The sequence below is a fragment of the Sorghum bicolor genome, chromosome 2 (genome assembly GCF_000003195.3).
Source record: "Sorghum bicolor cultivar BTx623 chromosome 2, Sorghum_bicolor_NCBIv3, whole genome shotgun sequence".
NCBI classification, from domain to species: Eukaryota; Viridiplantae; Streptophyta; class Magnoliopsida; order Poales; family Poaceae; genus Sorghum; species Sorghum bicolor.
The window spans coordinates 76,127,394-76,145,669 of NC_012871.2; the positions used below are offsets into that span (position 1 = coordinate 76,127,394).

At 41.5% G+C, this 18,276-nt stretch overlaps 1 protein-coding gene and 1 long non-coding RNA gene across 3 annotated transcripts; one reads left to right on the top strand and one right to left on the bottom strand.

Annotated features, from left to right (window-relative positions):
- LOC110432304 lies at positions 661-4,663 on the bottom strand. Of its 2 annotated transcripts, XR_002449720.1 has the most exons (4): positions 4,019-4,655; positions 2,941-3,016; positions 1,159-1,364; positions 661-1,063 (listed from the first exon to the last, which is right to left on the bottom strand). It is a non-coding gene; the product is annotated as an uncharacterized LOC110432304 (long non-coding RNA). The 2 variants fall into 2 exon arrangements; XR_002449719.1 differs by having other exon boundaries at positions 1,159-3,016; positions 4,019-4,663.
- LOC8074433 (leucine-rich repeat extensin-like protein 5) lies at positions 12,575-17,744 on the top strand. Its single transcript, XM_021453631.1, has 2 exons — positions 12,575-12,643; positions 16,107-17,744. Exons 1-2 carry the CDS (start codon positions 12,575-12,577, stop codon positions 17,547-17,549), a joined length of 1,512 nt encoding a protein of 503 aa, XP_021309306.1. The 3' UTR covers positions 17,550-17,744.

Consider the following 18,276-nt stretch of genomic DNA (forward strand, 5'->3'; position numbering starts at 1 on the left):
AATAACACGTTTACATATCAAATTACATGTTTTTGGTAATTTTCTAGATATTTTTTTGAATATTTTCCCTGTTTTTATAGAGCAAAATCTAATTTTCTAGAAGTCCTAGAGATATTTTTCATGAGCTCTAAATGTTTTATTTGTATTTATATTACTAGGTAAATGCCCGTGCGTTGCTACGGAAATCTTAAAATTTTTAATATAATTTAACACAAGTAAGAAAAAATAGCAGGTTAAGAGCTCAAATTTTCGACGCACTAAGAGTATCAAAAATTAGTGGGTCGAAATGAAGACAAATAAACTTTAAATTGCCTTAGCATCGAGCCATATTCAAATAAATAAGCATCAGAGTTAGTAACAATATCAAAATAAATACATGATAGATAAGTCCTCTATAACTATCTCTTTCATTGTCTTATGCCCATGATACGACTAAGATAATCTTGGCTAATATATTCTCGTACGGATAAAGGAATCACGCACCATAGTGAATTCCCATCATACGCCAATGCCCGTACGTTGCTACGAATAAAATACTATACTAATTCAAATGTTGATGTCAATAATGAAGATAAAGCGATACATGATCTATTAATTTGGGTCATTGGTATAAGTGGAAATGAAATATTAATCAAACTAAAACTATACAAGACATGTATATCAACAAAATGCAGCATTGTCGAAATGCTCAGGAAGATGTAATGCCATGATAATATGAATATGAATGTGTGGTGTACTGTTATAAAAATAATAATACTTCGAGCGTGATGGTGCTTGAGAGTCTGGAGCTCAAGGGGCAATAATACAATATATAACCCAACACCAGTATCACAATGCCCAACTCAAACAACAACAAAGTGAACCGAGAAGGAATTATTGTAACTTAACACAAATAATGATGGCGCGCATGCAGTGAAAAGTCTCCTCCGCGGTTGAGTCCTAAGTCCTAACCCTTGCAACTTGCAAGTGGTAGTACTCCCATGCAGTCTTCAAAGTATCACTTGCCTTTATAATTCCACATCCAACTATGATTATGTCACTGGCCTGTAGTTTATCATCTGAACTGCAAATCCAAGATGAAAGTGACATGGTGTATCAGATAATGCAAAAGAGCTATATGTGCATGTAGCTAGGTATGTCAGTAGGAAGACAACTCACCAAAGCAAATAGCATTGATAGTGTCTTGTTGTCAATCCTTGCATGAACACAACAATTACATTGTCATGCATAGGAGAAGGTGGCACTGCGAGAAATCAAAATTTTCTCTGCTGTAGACCTGGTTCTATTAGAGCAGCCAAAGTAGGAGATGCTGATTGATAGTTATCCATCAAAAGAACTTGCCTTCAAGGGCCGCAACTACCATCCTATAAGTGCAAGTGTGTCAAGTTTTATAGTGCATCAAAATTTTAGCTGTTAATTCCCAAGTATGAATGTTGGCAGTACAAGCAATGGCAACAGAAATCAATACCATGATGGGCAAGAGAATCACTGACATAATAAGATAGACTCCTGCATTTTTTGCATCATGAAATTTTTTCTATCCTGAACATAAATCAAAACAAATTGTACTACTATAACTCATCTATTGTTCCAGTTTAGGCTCAGTTTCGTATATCTAAGATTTTGTTGTCAGCAATCACGTGACTTATTTTTGTTGGTGATCCTAGGAAATAGGAATTCTGTAATTAGGAACCCATAATTTAGGACCTAGTAGAAAATTTGGGAACCTTTAATTCAGTAAGCTAATTTAGACAAATCTAACACTTGCATGTTCAGACTTCTATGTATATTCCTCTAAGAACTCAAAATGTTCAAACTTCTATGTAATTATGTATTCCTCTGAGGACTCAAAATGTTCAGACTTTTATGTATTCCTCTGAGTACTCAAATGTTTCCATGTTCAGAAATCTAACACTTGATCAGGTATTCTTTTTAACATTTCAAAGCAAGCATCAATTTCACTGCCACCAGAACATAGTGGAAGAATTGCTAATCCTATGGGGGCACTATGCTTGGGCTTACCTATAGCATGTTTTAGTTTATTCCCAACCAAACTAATTAAACTATTATATCTTAGGCACAGGTTGGCTGAAATGCAAATTACAGAATATCTTTGAACCACTAAAAAGATTTCCAGTGGCATGGTTGTCATTACCGTCAGAGATTTTGCATTAGGCACTTTGAAAAGGTGGCTGCAGGGACGCTTAGCAGTCCTTATCAGACAGTAACCAAACAAATTGTCAAAACTGTAACAAATTCTCAGGTATGTACTCCTAGGAGCTCTTTGTTATGGACATATGCAAATGATGAGTCAAGCATTCCAAGCTTTAGAGAAATAATAGACTCAGTGTCTGCCGATTTAGGGTTAGATTATTTTGCAAGAAGCCTTCGCTCCTGAAAATGGATCATTATTTGGCAGCTGTTATCTTTAGTGATTATGGATCATTATCTGGCAGCTGACAAAGCAAATGGATCATTATCTGGCAGATGACAATGGATGCACAAGCAATTAAGATAGCTGTTGATATATCTCAGCATGGGTGCTACAAATATACCTAAACTCGAACCAATTAAGATAGCTGTGCTGAAGAAGCGTGCTAGCTACTTGACATTACAAACTTTGTAGTTTTTCATGTTTGATTAAAGCACTGCTTGATACTCCACCTGCAGCATCACTTTCCTCTTTTTCTCTATCTTCAGAGTTATGATTCAAGAGTTCAGGGTTTCAAAGTTCTAAGCAATTATCTGCCATGCGGCAAGAGTGCAGTGGCGTGTCGCTTAGGAGATAAGCTATTTATTTTGTTAGCCTACAGATAATTCTTGTTTTGTTAACCTAGATATATTTCTGTTGGTTTCTTACATCAGTTTGCTAATTTGTTTGATTGAAGCCAGCTCTATGTAATAGACATCAGTAGATGTAAATTGGCAAGCAAGAAAAACCTTAAAAGCAGTCAGAGCCTCCAGAGAGTGGGCGACTCGCCAGTTTCCCAGTTCTTTCTGGCATCGTAACCAAAACCTGCAGTTTTCGATATGTGATTGCAAGCTCTTCTGTTTGAAAAAGGCAACAAAACCAGAAAGAATATGAAAAGGCTGTATCATGTGCTAGAGTTCAGTTCTATTCTGTCATGTTTTTTTAACGAATTGTATCGTTGCTGAGGTTATCCCATTGATAACACATTGACTTTCTAAAATCACTATATATTGACGTCCAGGGAAGGTCTATGTTGGTACTTCTGTATGTTGCTTATCTGAAAATTTTGCACTTTGCACATAGTCACCTAGTTTTTGAATAAAATATATGATCAGGACTATCAGGCAATGGTTGCTCAACTGGAGCACCAGTTACGTCTTGGAAGGCTTTATATATGTTCAGGGATTATGGTTCTTTTGTCAGGTGAGTTTTCTTCTATTACGTTTGCCTTTCTTTGATTATTGGTTTTAGCATTAAAAGTTATGTTTTCTCTTTGGTAGAGGATGATGAGTTCACTGAATGCCCAGGCAGTTCTAGTGGAGAAGGCTACCTCCAACAATACTAATGGTTCTGCAACACATAATCTACTTCAAAGCCAGGTACTCTTTCACAATGAGTTTATACCTATGAGATTACATACTGTTCCTTCTGTGCTTCCTCTCTTCTCCTGTATGCCTATTGTAAATCTAAGCTAAATAGAGCTGTCCAGTTTTTAATTTTCTTATAGATAAAACAATTTTCTTCAATAAGACTGGTTTCTTACTTCACATTTTTCTCAGAGCTTAGTTCTCCTGATTTCACATTGTTACTTATTTAAACATGTAATGCATCTATAGTATCCTTCAACTCAGGCAAAGGCGATGGGTGGTGATAGTGCTGTTTGGTCTTTACTGGAGAAGATGACAGAATATGCCATGCGGTCAATACAAAGTAAATGGATCAAAGAGGATTCTTTGGAGCTATATTAACTGGCACAAAATTGCGAAGTTCATCTAACGGAGAAGAGCATTGGTAGGTAAGGGAAGGAAAGGGAAGGGATTGGCACACCTGGTGGTGCTCCTCACAGGAGCAGATGGGGAAAGTGCGGCAAGAGCCTGATTTGGCGGCACAGCTACACCGGCGACGAAGACACGAGCTGGATCGGGGGAACGGACGCACGAGCACACTGTTGGCTTCGCTGCCGCCGGGCTTCGACGCCGGTGAAGGCCCGATGAAGATCTAGCGATGCAGGGGAGGGCTCGTCGTTGGCGCAGGGGCTCGGCCTCGGTGTTGGCGCGGTGGGGATCGTCGCTGATGGGACTCGGTCGTTGGCGAGCCCAGTCGTCATCACAGCCGCCGTCGTTGGAGTGGAGGCGAGCGCGGGCGTGGGCGGGCGTGCGCGGACACCTCAGCCAGCACCAGGCCCTTCGGCGGCTCCTGGAGCGCGAGGCAGTGGCGGCGCACCACGCACCCTCGCGAGCACGCGCAGCAGCAGAGGGGACAGGCGAGCGCTAAGCAGAGGAGGGGATGGGGTCGGGGTGCGTGGGGAGGAGGGGAGGACAGGCACGAGCTCTGATTGGGGAGGGTAAGGAGTGAGGCGCGGGTTCAGCGAGGCTTCACCATGTGAGTGTGGTAGACGGGTCTTGGATACATGTTTTAAGTAGGAGAGATAGAAGCGTCTGCCATGCATGTCCTCGATCGGCTGTGTAAGAGCATGAGCTGGTGGCCGGCGACGGGCGAGGGCATATATACGTACGTGTTGTAGACTAGGACCTGTGCAGCATCGCATGATCGTCGTCCAACTGAGGCCTTGTTTAGTTCACTCTGAAAACCAAAAAGTTTTCAAGATTCTCCGTCACATCGAATCTTGTGGCACATGCATGAAACATTAAATATAGACGAAAACAAAAACTAATTACACAGTTTAGCTGTAAATCATGAGACGAATCTTTTGATCCTAGTTAGTCCATGATTGGATAATATTTGTCACAAACAAACGAAAGTGCTACAGTACCGAAAAGTTTTCACTTTTCAGAACTAAACAAGGCCTGAAATCGATGCATATCAATCGTGTCGAGTGAGATCATCGTCCAAGTGATGCTGTAGACTAGCTAAGGACACGTGATGAAGTTGGCATCCGATAAATCTTTGGACGTGTCGTCGTGGCCTGCACTCTTCCATGGGATCGCCTAGCCAAACATTCATCAGGTCAAATCAATGGCAATGATGCTGCACGACGGGTCCTAATCTACAACACGCATGCATATAGAGATCTCGCCTCTGGCATGTTCAGATTAGCGTGTCGTGTGTATGTGTGGGCGCCGAGCGTGTGTGTGATATGGTATATATCTTTTTAGCGGTTACTAGCAAAAATGCAGGAGAAAAAAAACTATCAAATCTATATTTATATCTCTATTATCTAATTATATATAATCTATATTTAATAATAAATAGGCAAAAATTTATGCTCTTTTTTTTGTCCATCTATTTTTTTTGTTTGTCTTCCTCTAACTGCCGAACGATGGACAGTTTCTTTTATCTAGACTTATATATATAACCCGTGCTCATACAACTTAGAATAACTTGCGTCTAAACCAATATGGAGTAGGAGTCTTAATATAAATAGATTCCTCACATCCTAAGTATTGTAAAAAGAACTCTTAATAGTTAAATAGAAAAGAATAAGAATTGCGTTTTTTATTTTGCTCCGCTTTCTTTATTTAGTTAGATGTCAATCGGAGGCAAAAAAATCAAAGTTCTAATCTATAGTTCCTTCTTCTTCTTCTTATATCTATACCTAATAATAAAGAAGCAAAATTTCAAGTTTTTTTTTCGTCCAACTTTTTTTTTGGTCTGTCTCTCTTTAGCTACCGGATAATGAAGAGTTTCTTCTATCCAGACTTATATATATAGCCCATACTTTGACAAGTTAGAGCATCTCCAAAGGTTATGCATTTAGACTTTGCATTTACTAATTTGCAAAAAAAACTTAAAATATGCTATCCAATGGTTTTGCATTTAGACTTTGCAATTTGCATAACTTGGTATTTAGAGGTCTAGACTTGGCATATATGCCAAGCCCTCTAGGCTTTGCAAATCGTGATCGTCCCCACGCCTGCGCGGCTCGGGCTGCGTCCCGTCCACCCGAGCGACTCCTCCACGTGCGAACGCCGCTAAGTTTTGCAGCGAAGCTTTGCCGCAGAGGATCAGGACGGGGCGAGGTTCAGGACGGGCGAGGTTCAGGACAGGGTGAGGTTCATGACGGGTGAGGACCAAATGATGCAGCGCGAGGACCTAGACAGGGCGACGACGGCTGAGCAAGGAATGCCGCGATACAAAGGCGCGCAACGCGCGAAGAATTACCGGCGACGAAGAAAATCGCGCGTCAAGAGAAAAACCTTCCGGGAAAAAAAGTGTGGGCCCAAAATTCCCTCAAATGCCACGTGAAAATGCAAAACCGTTGGAGATCACGTCTTTTTATCCTTGCCATTTTTATTTGGAACTTTGCAAACTCCATCAAATGCAAAACTAAAAATGCATAACCCTTGGAGATGCTCTTAGAATAGCTTTTGTCTAGTATGATATAGAGTTTGATTCCAAAACATATTGGATCAGGAACTGAACTCTAGATTCGTAATCTATTCCTCCTTAATAGAAAGCCAAAATTTGTGGCACCCAATTTTTTTCGTGCGACCAATCACCAGTGTTCTGTCCGACTTCACCATGATTGCCTGAGTTTAGATTGGATCTTTTTTTGTCTTTACTTTTTTTTGCCAATCACCAATGTTCTGTCCGAGTTCAGCATGATTACCTTAGTTTAGATTGGATCTTTATTTTTGTTTTCGTCTTTACTTTATTTTTTCTCTCCAGCACATAGGTGTTGCGTATCTTGGGTGTACAAGAGTCGCTCCCCCTCCCCCCGTGGTGTCCGTGATTTTTTTCTTTGAAGTAACTACTTTACTTTATTTTTTCTCTCTGGCTCATAGGTGTTGCGTACCTTGGGTCTAAAAGAGTCGCTTCCTCTCCCCCGGTGGTGTCCGTGATTTTTTTCTTTGAAGTAACTATATCTTTTTTTATAAGAATAAAGATAATTTTGGTCGAGCTCTGTTTTGGATTTTAGTTGAGTCTAACTATTCGCTTGTTTCGGTTTAGAATTGGTTTAGACTCGTGTTAGGCTTCTGAGTTAGATTCAGTCCATAACTTTCTTTTTTTCCAGCTAACCCTATGGGACCATGAGTTTTTGTGCCATAAACAAAAAATAAGTTAAAAATAATAAGAAACCAGATCCGAAAAAGAGAAACATAGTCCTATATAGTCATATAAATATATATTTATACGGACACTGATGAAAGGCCTAGTGAACATATAAAGATATGGTGGACTGAAATTTTCACAATTTATTATTAGGTATAGACTATATGGATCTACATATGAGGAGCTGAACAAAATTTGTTTTGTAATTTTTAGATTTTTCTATGAATTTTTACGCATTTACCAATTTTCAACTGAATTAAAGAATAAAAAAACAAATTAATATGACAGACATTTTGCATCTATTTTTTTACTACATGGATCTACATATGTGGAGGTGAACAAAATTTGTTTTGTAATTTTTAGATTTTTTCTATAAATTATTATATATTTATTAAGTTTCAACCGAATTAAACTAATAGGATATAGGAGATTTTGTATTAGGAATCTTGAAAAAAATTCTATTTTCTTTTTCTTTTCTATAAGCGGACGACATTCTTTCGGGGACATAGGATCCTTCAGGCTAATAAAAGATTTTGCATTGGGAACCTTAGAAAACATTTTATTTTCCTTTTCTCTCTCATCTGCGTTAAACGGACCCGCAACGGAACCCGGACAGGGCACAGACGGAGGTTTGGGCAATGGAAGAAAGATATTGGCAGACTGAAATTTTCCCTTTTTATAGATAGGTATAGATATGCGTAGTAAATTTCGTATTTATTTTATTTCGAATCTAGTTGGGTTTCCTTTTCTGTCTTTCGTTTTTCTTTTCTTTATTTTTTTATTTATTATCCTTTTTTTAATTATTTTCCCTATAAGTATAAGAAACTGATGATAAAAAATATCATGATACTTGAACAATTGATCTTGTTCTTAATAAATAGATATTTTCCACTAAATTATTGATGGAGTAAATTATTGTTGTGGTTTAATTTAAAATAAATCTTATCTTATTACAACATGATATAACCAATTATCCAACTAATCAAATCCTAAACTAAAATCTAGAGGTGGGATATATGACAAGCACTATCATCATGTGAAAAATTAAGAGAGCAGGAGTAATTATCAGCGGACAGACCAGTCCTTGTTAACACATCGACAATTAATTCCTTGACGACTATAATAAAAATAGAATTACAAAAATTTTATAAGTCCACAAAGTAGTCACAAGGACTCTGCATTTAACATTTAACTGTACCTATGTATGCATAGTATGGAATTAAAGTTATAAACTTATGAACATTTCTATAGTATTTATAAGTATGTTTCTGCTTTACGATAGAAGAAGAAAACTATTAAGATTCTTTTTAAATTTGATACATATAGGCATTGTGATAAGCCAACTAAGTTATATATAATGGGTGTTGTAGTCATCATAAATAAACTATAGCTTTAGAATTTATAGAATAGATAAAACATACATAGATAAGTTTCTATCATTAATGTTTGATAGTTTTTTCTCTCCCGTTGCAACGCACGGGCATACCTGCTAGTAATAATAAAGAGATAAAATCTTAGGTTTCTTTTTGTCTATCCTTTTTAGGTATACCTCTGTGTAACTACGGACAACAAAGAGTTTTTTTGTTCGAACTTATATATATAATCCATACTTATATAAAGTTACAATACCTCTTGTCTAGTCCGATACGGAGGTCAATTCCAAAATATATTGGGTCACGTATTGACCCGAACTCATAAGCCATGCTATATTTATTGTTTTCTAATCTTTATAGGAAAAATAGCATAAGTTAGAACGTAGAGTATTGAAATTTTGGATCAATAGGAAACAATGAAAAGATACACACGTGGAGAAAAAAGGAAAAAAAAGGAAAACATAAAAAGAAAAAAAAAGGTACACAATGAGGTGAAAAAAGGAAAATGTAAAAAAAAAACAGAAAAAGTGAATGCAAAAAAAAGGGGAAACACAAAAAAAAATGAACAGAGAAAAAGAGAAACAACATGGTCTCTCTCGGCTCATTATACCTGGGCAACGGGCCGGCCCGGCCCGGCACGGCACGACACCGGGCCGGCACGGCACGTTTCATAACGGGCCGAGGGGGCACGTCGTGCCCTGCGGGCCGTGCCTTCCCGGCCTGCGTGTCTGACCTACGGCCCAGGCACGGGCCTGTGGGCCTTTTTGCGTACCGGGCTGGCCCGTCAGGCACGGTAAAAAAATAGGGCCGGGCCAGCCCATAGCCCGTTGAATAGATAACATCTCCATAAATACAGATTTAAAACTATATTTCAAACATATTCGCCAGACGCCAGTTAGATAACAGATTTAAACACAAATGAGAGTTGACAGAAGTAGATATCAAAATGAGCTGTTTTGTGCAATGATGCCTCATTAAAAACCTACCTAGGTAAAACTCACTCTTGTGAGAAACCCTAGGCAGAGAAAAAGAGTGCAGCCAGCTCCAAATGTCTTAAGTCTTACTGTCTTAACAATATTACAGACCATTGTTCAAATGTTCAAATGAAAACTAAGTGAGTGAGGGACACTACCACTCTCAACTCACACAAAAGTACCAACACTCCCAGCAAACAAATGACTATCCCTCAGCCACCAGTACCCTCTTCTGCAACTTCAGGTTCATCGAGAAACAAATTCTCAAAGGCATCTTCGATTTCCTTGTTGTCAGCAGCTTGATGTTGCTCCCTCTTCTCTCCTAGCTCCCAGTCCTTCAACAAGGTTAGCATCTCCACATGTTCGGGTTTCAAGCTTCGGCGTCGTTCTTCTAGGATCCTCCCAGATAAACTGAAACAAGACTCTGAAGAACAGGTGGAAACAGGAACTGACATGATATCTCTGGCCATAATAGCCAGGATGGGATAGGTTAGTTTGTGATCACGCCACCATAAGATAATGTCAAAACCATCCTCATAAGAAGTTATGCAGTCGCTGTCCAAATAGCTTGCAAGTTCAGAAGCAGTAGATTGAGAAGAAGAACAGGCAGTTGAAGGACCAGGTAGATCTGATCCTCCAAAATTCTCCCCCAAGCCTGTTTTCTCTTACCAGTGACTGGGTAGGACCAGAAACTCTTTGATTCCTAGATGCACCATACTTTCGCAAATATTTCTCAAACAATTTATGCAACTCAGTTTTCACATCAGCATAGTAAGCAGTGTAATCAGTACCACTACATTCATTAAGTAAATGGAGGACCCTTTGCATACCTCTGAGCTTAGCTCTAGGGTCAAGAATGAATGCAAATGAATATAACATAGGAATGTCCTTCCAATACTTAAGAAACTTACTCTGCATAGGAAACACAAAGGCTCTCAGATTAAGATCTCTTTCACAAGCATGTAAATGAGTTGCAATCTCCAGAACATGGTGCAACACAAGAGGACTGGTAGGATAATAAACACCGGATAGTGTAACAGTACAGTCATAAAAGAGTTCCAGGAACTCCAATATTTTCCCAGCCACATGCCAATGAGCTTGAGACAACAGGGCACTACCATAATTTGAATTTATGAACACAGAAAATACTTCACTATAAGGAACCAAATGTTTAAGCATGAGATAAGTAGCATTCCATCTAACATCCATGTCTAAGCCAAATTTTCTAGGTCTCATACCTTTAGCTTCACAGTAGTTCTTAAACATAGCAACTCTTTGATTAGAGGAGTTCAAGAAATTAATTGCAGTTCTAAAGTCCTCTATATAAGGTTTGATTCTTTTTAGTGCAGATTTAACTATCAAATTAATAATGTGACATGCACAACGTTGATGCACAAGACTGTAAGTTCTATTAATAGGATCATCATCATCAGGTGCAGGATCAGGACCTAGATAACCAGCAAACATGGGTGTCAAAGTTTCCATTACCTTAGCATTGGAAGATGCATTATCTAAAGTGACAGAAAAGATCTTATCAATCAAGCCATATTCCTCAACCACAGATGCAATGGCAGCAGAATTGTTTTCACCATTATGCTTAACTTCAATCAATCTAAGACCTATAATTTTCTTTTGCAACTCCCAATCAGAATTTACATAGTGAGCAACAACACATATGTAATCCTCCTTAGCATTACCAGACCATATGTCAGAAGTCAAAGCAACAGAAGATGAAGCATGCAAGCAGTTCCTAATCATAGCACGACGTTCAGCAAATAACTTATCTAGATCTCTAGTGGTGGTTCTTCTAGATGATCTAACAAATCTTGGATTATGAGCACGAACAATGTATTCCTCAAATGCATCAGTGTCACCAAAACCAAGAGGAAGATCAAGCCTAGCAATCAATCTACACAGTTCAGTTCTAGCAACAGTAGGATCATAGTTCCAATTATGCAAAGCCCCATCAGAACTAAAAGCTAGTCGAGACTGAACCCTATTTTGTTGATCAAGTTTAGCAATGCAACCTTTAGCGTGCCTAAGAATATGACCTGTACCAGCAACAGATCTACCACTCAACACCTTTCTACAAATCTTACAGATAGCTTTAACACGCACACGATTACCATTAATCATCTCAAAAACCTCATCGAATGTTTCCCAACACTTAGACCGTCGCTTACCACATGTACCAGAGGAAGGAGTAGCATTACCATTACCGTCACCATTACCATTACCAGTGCTCGTGGTGTGGGTGTTGGAGTCCACCGCCGTCCCGGTCCCAGCTGCCCCTCCGGCATCAACATCGTCCGCGGGAGGATTTGACCCACCACCACCGGAGGCGTCAGCAAACACATCAAAGGGGTCACGGCCGTCGTCGTCCCTCTCCGGGGAAAGCCCAGCAGCGATGAAGTCATCGTTCCCAGTCCACTCATCGCACGTCGTTGCCAAGGGGCTCTCGGCCACGGATGGCTGAACTCCTCCAGCACCATTCCTCAACGGTGCGCGGCCACGGCTTGGCCGCGGTGCCATTGCCCTTGCCCGTCGTCCGTCTACGCCACCAAGGCTAGTTGACGACGAGGCATCGGCAACAGACCTGCACAAGAAAAATAGATCTAGGGTTAGAATGGGGAAAAGAGAAGGATCTAGATCTAGGGTTAGGTTTAGCCGTTTACCTGCGCAACCGGAGCCCGGCGCCGGAGAAGACGAGATTAAGAAGGACGATGAGCGACGACGGAACGAAGACGGGGAGACGGACTCACATGCTCATGGATAGGATAAAGGAAGAAGAAGGGAGGGAGACAGCGAGGGAGAGGAAGGCAGGGAGCAGCGAACTCAGGGAGAGGCGGAGAGCCGACGGGCGACGACGACGTCACCGGATCAAAGGACGACGGCGGTGAAGTAGTCGAGAGGAGGAGCCGACCTCTCAGATCCGATCTGAGAGAGAGAGAGAGTGCGAGGCTGCGCCTGCGCTGCGACTGGTGACTGCGAGTGCGAGGGCGACGGCCGACGACCGACGGTCGATGAGCGACGGCGGCGCGGCTGCGGTGGTGAGGACGAGCGACGGCGGCGCGGCTGCAGTGGGGATTAGGGTTAGGGTTTCGGGTGGGGAGACTGAGTGAGGCGGGCGAGCGCCGCGGGGGCCGGCCGGGCGGGGATTTATATGGAGGGGGGTCGGGGGGAGTGGAAGCCAGGGAGGCGCGCGGCGCGCCCTACTGGGCTGGCGGCCTGGCTGCTGGCGCCGGCCGGCCTGGTGGGGGAGCGGGCCGGTACCGGGCCTGCCATTATTTGGCGGGCCGGGCCGTGCCGGCCTGCGGGCCTGAAGTGCGGCCCAAGCACGGCCTGCACCCCCGTGCCGTGCCAGCCCGGGCCCAATGAACTTCGGGCCGTGCCGTGCTTGGGCCGGGCCAAAGTGACGGGCTTTGGGCCGTGCTAACGGGCTCGGGCTGCATGCCCAGGTATACGGCTCATCCCACAATGTACGTGCAGTTCGTGACCAGCCCATCCCCAATCCGTTGTCCTTCGCCATGTTTCTTTTTTTCTTCATCTGTTTTGTTTTCGTTTTTCTTTGTTGGTGTTTCCTTCTGTTTCGTCCCATTAGTTGAATGTCTTTTTTATCCTTCGTATATGATTTCTTTGGCTTTATTGTTTTCTATTAAGATTGGATTAGGATCTCTATTCAATTTACTCAGATGTATCTATTTTGTTTGAATTAGAATACAATTTTTAACTATACTTGTGTCCAATCCATGTTGTATAAAACAAAAGGTGTTCTATAAAATAGGAGAGTTGTAGAGATGAATATAGACACATACCTACATTCAAAGAGTTATAGTTATGAGGAAGTGGACAAAAAATAGGCTAAAAATAAGATTAGAGAAGTTATTAGTATTATATATCTTTTCTACTCGAAATTAAATTCGATCCATATAGATATAGATATATATTAAAATTGTGAGATATTACGAGGAAGTATTTCTGTGCTTTACAAATGGAAAAACATGGTTATACTCTCTCTCTCTCTCTCTATATATATATATATATATATATATATATATATATATATATATATATATATATATATAAAATGTAAATTGTTGTGTCCTAGAGATGTATATGTATTTAGACATAATTTGTATATGTAGAAGCGTAGTAAAAGCTATGTATTTAAAAAAGTCCAAACAACTTACCAGTTGGAACAGTGAGAGTATTTGAATTCGTAACATGCTTAATAGGACATTTCATATTATTAACAATAATAATTTTATTATGGATGACATCACCAAAAAAATTATAGCCATTAAAATTTATGAAAAAGTAAAATACCAATAGATATTAAACATTTTTACCCTTATTTTCTATTAATGTTTGATAGTTTTTTCTCCCATTACAACGCATAGACATATTTGCAAGTAAATAGTAAATAGCAAATAAATAAAGGTAAATGAAAGGAGAAAAATACTGCACAGAGTGTACTGAACACAAGACCTTTGGCCTGATAAAATAATTCTCATCCACCACACCAGGTAATTATTTTGTCTAAGTTATAATATTTTAATATTAAACGTACCACACCATTTAAATCAGAGAAAAGAGCTTTCCACCCTCACAAGAATAATATTCTGGAACAAAATATACCATGTGAAAGTGAAACCTCATGGAATATGGAAAGCTCTATGTAATAGAAAAAACAAAATAAAGTGCATAAGTAAAAGAAAAAACAAAACATATCATGGAATAAATGTATACTACGTCAATATCTCAAAATACATTATATAACATCAGATTATACTAAGCGAACATCACATGTATATCATAGAAAATAAAAAATAAAAACATATAATAAACAATAATTAGTAGTCTAAAATAAATAAGAAGAAGAAAATAAAAAGAAATAAAAAAAGAATAACGAATGCTATGAATATAAAAAAATAAATAACTTAATAGAAAAAACAAAAGGTTAAGGAAATGTAAGGGAAAACAGAAAAAAACCCCTATAAAGTATCACAGTCACAGAGCATCTCAGGGGTACTATATATATGAATACTCGAAAGATATAATCACAGGACATGTCATTTAGCGTAAGCAAACATCTAACAATGCACCAAAGAACATCGCCTATGTACTATATGAAATTATCAAATGTTTTCGTAAGCCACATAACCCACAATATATGGTGCATATGTGGATACACCATACGTCACATCACAAATACGTAAATTATTTCTATAGTTAAGCAATTCAAAATGTTTTGTTATGTGTGTAATGCATGCAAATGGAAAAGATACATCACAAACAAACATACAAATTATTTATATAGTTAAGCATAGAATAAAAAATAAAAATATAATTCTAGAACATCCTACTTATATTACGTGAACATCCGAAAACATATCATAAAACATTAATGTATATTGTGTGAATATTATAACAAGATATATTGAAAAACAAAAATAATAAAAAAGGAATATGTAATAGAGGCAAATTGAAAAGAGCATCACATATAGATATTACGTGGGTGTACGCATTGCTTGCATGTAGATCTAACTAAACATTGGATTGGGTTATTTTTAGTCAAGTCGAGCAAAATTGTCAGGTCAAATCTTTGGTGCAAGCCACACCTGAGACCTGACTTACTAGCGGGTCAGGTCGGGGTATTTCTTGATTTTGGTTTCTATTTTTGATCGAGGTTTTTCAAGTTGGATTGGATCATGGATGAAAAATTATAACCCAAACTCGATATAACACACTTGGGTCAGGTCGAATTGGATGGCCAATGACAATGTATATATATAATTTTTTTATTCTACAATTAGATTGATTATCTAATCCGATATATAAACTTCTCTTCTGTATGGAACTTGTTTATTTTAAGACAACTTGAGTATATATCGGCACCTAGGATTGGCCTCAACCTATGGTGAGCACCGGAAGTTTAGCATCATTGCCCAGTTCTGAGGTTTCCATAGACATGGATCTCAGTCTCTAGTATGGCCTTGCATGCACACATCTGACTGCCATTTAGACCATGACGCCAGTTGGTGGATATGAGGTGAAAAATGGTATATATTTATAGTAGTACCTATTGTGAGGACCAGATATTATTTCGCATCACTGCTTGGTTATGAGATTTTCATGGACATGGATGTGGGTCTCCTGTTTGGTCTTACATGCACCAATCTGACTCCCATTTAGACGACAAAGTCACTTGGTGGATACGAGGTGACCAACACTATATATATTTCTAGTAGTGTGTTCCCAACCACCACACACCGCATGCCTAGCTTCTATTTCCAAAAGCATGGCGTGCACTAACCTTTCATTGCTAAACCACCTCTTGATCACTGTATTGCTTGTCGTGGTTCGTGGCATTAGCACAGCTGGTGTTGTCGTAGCTCCACCTCCCACTCTACCTCTTCCACGCCTACGTGCACCCTCTCCGACTCCTCGTCCTCCGAGTCTTGGGGCTCCTGCTCGCACTCCTCGTCCTCGTCCATGGTTAAGGGCACCTTCTCCAGCTCGTGTTCCCCCACTGCTAGGAGCACCCCCTCGTAGTCCTATTCTTCCTTCTCCTCGGGTAGGTGCTCCACCTCCCACACCTCCTCTTCGTCCTCCAAAATCTGGAACACCCCTTCCTACCCCTGTTTCTCCTACTCCTCGGTTAGGGGCTCCCGCTCGCGGACCTATTCTTCCTCCAACTCGTGCTCCTGTACTTCCTACCCGTCGGAAGGGTGCACCACCTTCTACTCCTCCACTGCCACCACCACGATTAGGGGCGCCCCTCCCGTCCTCTCCTCTTCCTCCAACTCGTGCTCCTGTACTTCCTCCTCGTCGGAAGGGTGCTCCACCTTCCACTCCTCCACTTCCTACACCAAAATTAGGGGCACCCCTCCCGTCCCCTCCTCAACCTCCAGCTCGTGCTCCTGTACTTCCTCCCCGTCAGAAGGGTCCTCCATCCTCTACTCCTCCACGTCCTGCACCAAGGTTAGGGGCACCCCTCCCGTCCTCTCCTCTTCCTCCAACTCGTGCTCCTGTACTTCCTCCTCGCCAGAAGGTTCCTCCACCTTCCACTTCTCCACGTCGTGCACCAAGATTAGGGGCACCCCTCCCATCCTCTCCTCTTCCTCCAACTCGTGCTCCTGTACTTCCTCCCCGTCGGAAGGGTGCTCCACCAGCCCACGTCCTGCACCAAGATTAGGGGCACCCCTTCCGTCCTCTCCTCTTCCTCCAACTCGTGCTCTGGTGCTTCCTCCCCGTCGAAAGGGTGCTCCACCAGCCACTCCTCCACGTCCTACACCAAGATTAGGGGCACCCCTCCCATCTTCTCCTCTTCCTCCAACCCGTGCTCCTGTACTTCCACCCCGTCGAAAGGGTGCTCCACCTTCCACTCCTCCAGTTCCTACACCAAAATTAGGGGCACCCCTCTCGTCCCCTCCTCAACCTCAAGCTCGTGCTCCTGTACTTCCTCCCCGTCGGAAGGGTGCTCCACCTTCCACACCTCCACGACCTGCACCAAGATTAGGGGCACCCCTCCCGTCCCGTCCTCAACGTCCAGCTCGTGCTCCTCTACTTCCTCCCCGTCAGAAGGGTGCTCCACCTTCCACTCCTCCACGACCTGCACCAAGATTAGGGGCACCACTCCCATCTCCTATTCTTCCTCCTCCAGCTCGTGCTCCTATACCTCCTCCCCGTCGGAAGGGCACTCCACCTCCCGCACCACGATTGGGGGTACCTCTTCCGTCTCCTATTATCCCTCCCCCTAAGAAGGGCACCCCACCCTCCACTCCTCCACTTCCTACACCACGATTAGGGGCACCCCTCCCATCCCCTGTTATCCGTCCCCCTAAGAAGGGCACTCCACCCTCCATTCCTCCACTTCCTCGTACTCCTATTCTCCCACCCCCTCGAAAGGGCGCTGCACCTTCTAGTCCTCCACTGCGTCCACCACGGCGGCTCGGGGCACCAGTTCCATCTCCTCGTTTTCCTCCCCTCGACTAGGGGCTCCTCCTCGCACTCGTATTCGTACAACACATGGCTTAGATATTGCTTCTAGTTAAATAATCTATGGCATTTTTTTACTATTTGTAACGATATTAACAATTAAATGTAAGCATTTTCATTATTATCAGCTTGGTATATATGTTTTTTTGCGAGACAGCTTGGTATATATGTTGATGCACATTTCCATGCTTCGATTGAGTTTTAAGGTTTCCAACTTGATTTGTGTTGATTTTTGTTAATTAAGAAAACACATATGTAATAGCGAGAGCTCTGAGAGCATCTGGACCAAGAGATGTTCTGAATCGTGGCGCGGGGGCAAGTTCTGTATGTACGAGTGGAAGAAGCGTCAAGCATTGCATGCATTTTTTTGAGGAGAAAGCATGGCATGCAGTTGCTCCAACATGGAGCAGCACGAGTACGTACCTCGCGCTCACGGTGTCTTATGGGTCTGCTATGCTAGTTGATGACCGGTCATCATCGTCATCTCCCTCCTCTCGATCTGTTGCATTGCATGTGTACGTGCTCGATCGAACAGGATCAAGCCGGCGAGGACATCAGGTATGTGGACGCCGGCCTGCGCAAGATTTGCCAAAACCGTCGTCAACAGGCCCTAATCGACGCGGGCGGTGGAAGCAGGCGAGTCCAGGTACATATACGTGTTGTGTACTGTACAGCGCAAGTGCCGCGCCGATCAAGAAAGATTGAAACAAATTTGTAATTCTAT

What these genes read in the sequence shown, in the direction of transcription:
- LOC8074433 (XM_021453631.1), top strand. Translation starts at nt 12,575, where the DNA reads ATGAGCGACGGCGGCGCGGCTGCGGTGGTGAGGACGAGCGACGGCGGC. An exon ending in CGGCTGCAGTGGGGATTAGG is followed by an intron (nt 12,644 to 16,106) that starts GTTAGGGTTTCG and finishes ACCCCCTCGTAG; the next exon opens with TCCTATTCTTCCTTCTCCTC.